This window comes from Phaseolus vulgaris, chromosome 6 (assembly GCF_000499845.2).
Source record: "Phaseolus vulgaris cultivar G19833 chromosome 6, P. vulgaris v2.0, whole genome shotgun sequence".
NCBI lineage: Eukaryota > Viridiplantae > Streptophyta > Magnoliopsida > Fabales > Fabaceae > Phaseolus > Phaseolus vulgaris.
Genome location: NC_023754.2, coordinates 19,495,323 through 19,501,538, shown reverse-complemented (window position 1 = coordinate 19,501,538; position 6,216 = coordinate 19,495,323). Strand labels below are relative to the sequence as shown.

The window sequence follows — 6,216 nt, the reverse complement described above, 5'->3', positions numbered from 1 at the left end:
CATTAATTAGTCAAATATTAGATATTTGTTTTACATTTATGACAACAGAAAAGGAACCAAAAGTCAATGTCTGTCTATTCATTTGTCCTATGTTGGTTTTTTGTATTCGGACTTTGTAATATGCAGATTACAGAATCTTATATGTGACACTTAATTTGGACTTCTGTGATCTCAGACTTTCTCAACCAAAATCCTTTCGGAGAAATTCAATGTAAAATTGTTCAATTTGGTAAACATGTCCCCTTCAGGTTTCATGTTTTATTTTGTATGTTTGGCATACTTTTTTTCCCTTAGACCTTTAAATAAGTTATGCTTTGGCAACTTCTAGTGAATTGTTGTCCTAGTTTGTTCTGTTTCTGGATTTTGTTTCTTGTCTCTAAGGAATTGAAAGAAAATACTTTCTCTATCCCCATTTTACAGGCAATAGGATTAGAACTTCAATTTTGTGTTCTTAACTTTTCTTGTATATGCCATCAAACAAGTAGTAAGAAGAACTATGGTCATGAAGGTTTCCCTTATTTTGGTCCTCTTTTCAATTTTCTGTGTCACTTTCAAAATGTACACTGAAGTTGATGCTCAAAATGATCACATCAATGATCCAACTCTCACCAACGAAGAATCTTACAAGAAAGCCACAAGTTCAGAACCAACTAGATTGAACAAGGAAGAAGGTGGAGTTTATGATATATCAGCAAATCCTCACAAAAGGTCAAAAATGTTACGCCTAAGGCGTAGGCCAATGAATAATGGCAACGAGCCTAAAACACATGCAATGGACTCAGCAATCAGGGATTTGGTCAGAATTCAGACTCTTCATAGAAAAGTCACAGAGAAAAAGGAAGGCATCGCCATCCAGCAGCAGAGCAACCCTTCTAAGGCTTTTGTAGCATCATTGGAATCTACTATAGATGAGCTTTCAGGTAGCATCGTGGCAACCTTGAAGTCTGGGGCCTCTCTTGGCACAGGAGAGTATTTCATAGACATGTTTGTAGGAACACCTCCTAAACATGTTTGGTTGATATTTGACACTGGAAGTGACCTCAGTTGGATTCAATGTGATCCTTGTTATGATTGTTTTGAACAAAACGGACCCCTTTATAATCCCAAGAACTCTAGTTCTTATAGGAACATAAGCTGCCATGATCCCCTGTGCCAACTGGTTTCTTCCCCAGACCCTCTTCAGCCTTGCAAAGTTGAAAACCAAACATGTCCTTATTTCTATGAATATGCAGATGGTTCAAACACAACAGGAGATTTCGCATTAGAAAAATTTACTGTAAACCTCACCTGGCCTAATGGGAAGGAAAAGTTTAAGCCGGTAGTGGATGTGATGTTTGGTTGTGGTCATTGGAATAAAGGCTTTTTTCATGGAGCTGCTGGGTTGTTAGGACTTGGGAGAGGACCTCTCTCCTTTTTCTCACAGCTTCAATCTATCTATGGTCACTCATTTTCTTATTGTCTCACTGACCTATTCAGCAACACAAGTACTACAAGCAAATTGGTCTTTGGTGAGGACAAGGAGCTATTGAACAACCACAATATGAACTTCACTTCATTTCTTGCAGGAGAAGAAACTCCGGATGATACATTTTACTATCTTCAAATAAAGTCCATCATGGTTGGTGGGGAAGAGCTTGATATTCCAGAACAAACTTGGCATTGGTTATCAGAAGGTGCTGCTAGTGGTGGTACAATTATTGATTCAGGCTCTACCTTAACTTTTTTCCCTGACCCGGCTTATGGTATTATCAAAGAAGCGTTTGAGAAGAAAATTAAAGTGCAAAAAATTGCTGTAGATGATTTTATTATGTCTCCATGTTACAGTGTGTCAGGAGCCCTGCAAGTGGAGCTGCCTGACTTTGGGATTCATTTTGCAGATGGGGCTGTGTGGAATTTCCCAGCAGAGAACTATTTCTACCAATATGAACTGGATGAAGTTATTTGCTTGGCAATTTTGAAAACTCCTCATCACTCTCATTTCACAATTATTGGAAACTTACTACAGCAGAATTTTCACATTCTGTATGATATGAAAAGGTCTAGGCTGGGATATTCTCCAAGGAGGTGTGCTGAGGTTTAGTATTCGCATCATATTAATATTAGCTCTTAGAAATGTAGTTTTAAGGCTTTTGATTGTCATCTTTTTTTCTTCTATTCTTCAAGTTTAGACCATCAAAATAAGATGGAAAACCAAAGTATACATATGCAATTAATTTCCCAAAAAACAAAGAATCAGAAGATTGATATTTTATGGTGCTATATACATCGAACACATAGTTGTCTGCAGTTACAGAGAATGATGGTTAGGTGTAAGACCAATATTATATAGTATAGGAACAAGTCAAATGGTAGGTATGTAACGATTGTGTAGCAGGTGAAAATGCTAATATATTTCAAATTCTACACTAGTATTTTGACAACCATTAGGATTTTTAAGGCTCCAAGCAAGAAATTAATCCAAAGAATGGAAGCTCTCGTGTATTTTTGTGCAGAAAGCTAATACTTTATCATTGTCGGCATGACATAACTTCTATACCGGATTTTGAATTTTCAACATGGAAATTTCTTCACTTTTGGAACTAATCATGAAGGCTACTGAGTACTTCATTCTTTAAGGCACATGTTTTCTTTGAAAATATGTTGCTGATAATAATGCAAACTGTAAGTGAATAGTTTATTATTATTACTATTATTGTTATGACAGAAAATGGGTAACTGTATTAAAAAGAAGAAAATAAAACAGATAAATAAATATCTTATTTCATTCACGTATATACACAGATGGTGTTTATTCATCTTCACACAAGAGAAGATCTTCTATGAACTTATAATATCCTTGAAGACAAAAAGATAGATAGAGCATTAACGATAATGATGATGATGATGATGAATATAGAAATTATTTTGCATGGAGTAATCTGAATGATTAGTGCCAATTCTTGTAGATGAATGTAGGTTCCCTGAACGTGCCACACTTTGAAACTTGGTAGCAGTGAAATTTTGGTTGGGGTTAAAACTATTAAGGCTTGCATGAGAAAAGTTTTGTTTCCCATTGTTACCATTTTTAAATGAGTCGGATGTACCTGAATTTTGGTTGCATGATGATGATGAAGGCTTCGATTTTCGAAAGCTTGTGTACCTGTTGTCTACACCCGTAACATACGTATGTTCTACAATATCCATAACATACGTATGTTCTACAACATCCGTAGCATACTCATGTTCTACAGTATCCGTTACATACTCATGTTCTACAATATCAGTCTGAAAACCCGTAACATATACAATATCCTTAACATATACAGTATCCGTATGAGTCTTAGGTTGTACAATATCCGTAACATACGTAACGCACTTATGTTCTACAATATTCATAACAGTGTTATAACATACCTATCCGTAACACACTTGTGTTGTAACGTTGTTGCAGGAAATTGAGACTCGTGAAACTGGAACCAAATCAACAAAAAACACTGGGAAACTGGCACCCCTTCTTTGCTACACACTAGTAGTGAATATGAAGAAGATCATTATTATTTTGTATTCCTTTGTTCATCATAATGATATATAGTGTCTTCCTTTTTTCTTTCTCCTTGATGATGATACATAGGCCTAGGGCAACACTATATTATATAGAGATGAAGAAGCAATGTTCTCACTTCATTGCTTTGAAACTAAGCTATTTAGTCAAATTCTATCCACAGATCAATAGATTCTATGCTGCATGCACTCACTCACCTGTTGCAGATGCCAAGGCCAATTATGCAGACAAGATATGAATCGTGTTGAAGAATAACTTTAAATTTTCTAACAATACTTTGTTATGGTAATCAATTATGCATACAAGATATGAATCGTGTTGTAGAATTGATTCCATCCATTGATCCATTAAACACAAATTTAATAATAAATGTTCGGTTGTTATGTTTTGACGATTGAAAATTAAACAAACCTGTCGATGTAAAAAAGATTCAGTATTAATTAATTAAACTTTAACCTAATCAAGCATTTGGCATCTTTTGGATATTGGTTTTTAAATGGTATGAATGGGATTTCATATTTTATATTCAGGGTGGAATATATATTAATATATGGTACATGTTCAAGATTCCACATCGACTAGACATTAGAGCTTTTATAGTATATAAGTGGGTGCAAATCTCATCCCATAAACTGATTTTATAGGATTGAGTTAGACTTAAAGTCCAATTTTTAATATGGTATCTTGGTAGACTAAAATCACTATTTCTCTAAAATCTCAACTTTGATTTATTTTTATTATTTTTTCTCTAAATTTTTTTATGGTATTCTTTTTATTTATTTATTATTTGAACCTACAAGTTAGAAGATAGTTGACATCAAATCTAAGGCATCCAAAAAGAACCTTTTCTAGTTTAAGTTTTATATGTCCTTAAAATTTTAAGTTTCTTTCTCTTCTTTTGCTTGCATGTGATCTTTAGTAGAATGCATCTGTGAGTCGATATGCAGTGAGTTTAAAGTAGTATGCATCTTTTAGGTTTGTCTTTCTAAGCAAATTAGATTATCTTTGAACAACCTTAGTTGCTCTTTTTTTTCTAATAATAGATTTTTTAAAGAGTAAAACATTTCACGTAAAGGAGAATAACTTTGATTTTAAATTAGTTTATGAAAGTAGAGAAGAAATTAGTAAATATAAATTGAGTTTAAATGTTGCTGATCTTGATTTGTTAAAAAATTTGTTTTAGGAGTAGGCTTGGGTTAGAAATTGGAATGATTGAATTGTTTGAATTTAGCTTGTATTAATGAATTGTAGTCAAATCGAGGTAATAGAATTGAAATGTTATTGTTTCATATAGATTGAATGTTGGTAGCGATGATAGATAGATATGTTAAAGAGTATAAATAACATGAAAATAGTTGGAGATGAAAGGGTGTTGAGTTTTGATAATGTATCTATTTTTTTTTTATGTGTTGATACATCCACACATATATATATATATATTTTGGTTTAGTTCATATATATATATATATATATATTTTTTTTTTCTTACTTAAGTGTCAGCCATATCAAATAGCATATTACATAATCAATTATTTTATAATCAATTATTTTATGTGATTGTTTATAATAAGTTATATTATTGTTATGTGTATGGTAATCAGTTTTTTTGTTTTATAATTGGTCAGATTCTTCATTTTTCATTCATAGTCTCTTACTTTAATGTATCAACACTAATAAACTATAAACTACTATGCGCTGCTTTATGCTTGACCAGTGTTAAGATAAATATTAAGATAATTTTTTTTATGAGATATATAAATTCTAATAATAATCCAAATAATGTAAATTAAAATATTAAGTGATAAAAATCAATGAAAGTTTTATCATCTAGTACTAATCCAGGTAAAGAGTTATCTAAACTCAATAGACATCTAGTTTTAATAATAACCTAAGTAATATGAATTAAAATAATAAAAATAAATGAATTTTTTTATCATCTAGTATAGGTAAAGAGTCATCTGAATTCAATGGAAAAATTTACTTTGACACCCACAGTAACCACACACATCTGACAGAAATTAAAAAAATATAATAAAAAATTAGTATATATATTTTACTGTTTGGGGTGTTAAAATATCACCACCTGAACTCAATAGATGTATACAATTCTCACATCAATGATATAAATATGACACCTATTACTCTTTTAATTTGAATTTTAATATAATCTTCCAAAAAGTTATGTATTGTATTATATATTAAACTCTTATAAAGCTCCTAGGAGGCAATATATATTGTTAAAAATTTATTTGATATAATTGATGGCAGTAATGAATAGATTACTTTTAATCATTAGATTAAGAAATAAATAGATGAAAATGAAATTTTAATTTGATCTTTCATTGATATATACATACAAGAAGAATGGGTGGGCGAGAGAAGTAGTAGTATTCTGTGTGTTGTGCACCTTAGAGTCCTTGCATTAACACAGTTTTGGATGGAGTAATCCGAATAATTAGTGTTAATGCATGCTGTCCAACGTTGCTTCAAACATTCTGAATTAAGCATCGTACCAAACAAATTGTGGTTGCCATTGAAACCATTAACAGTTGCATCAGAAAAAAAGGTTAGTTTCCCGTTCAGTCTTCTGGTTTAACCTCAGCCATGCTCCAAATCAACAAGCCTCTGGAAACTGCCACCACTTGTTTCCTTTCACCCACCATTATTCTAATTCA

General features: G+C 32.1%; 1 protein-coding gene across 1 annotated transcript; it reads left to right on the top strand.

Moving 5' to 3' along the window:
* The first annotated feature begins 496 nt into the window (after positions 1-496).
* On the top strand, positions 497-2,210 carry LOC137831601 (aspartyl protease family protein 2-like). The gene has a single exon (XM_068639343.1). The coding sequence runs from the start codon at positions 497-499 to the stop codon at positions 2,078-2,080; it is 1,584 nt and encodes a 527-aa protein (XP_068495444.1). The 3' UTR covers positions 2,081-2,210.
* The last annotated feature ends 4,006 nt before the right edge of the window (positions 2,211-6,216 follow it).

What these genes read in the sequence shown, in the direction of transcription:
- LOC137831601 (XM_068639343.1), top strand. Translation starts at nt 497, where the DNA reads ATGGTCATGAAGGTTTCCCTTATTTTGGTCCTCTTTTCAATTTTCTGT.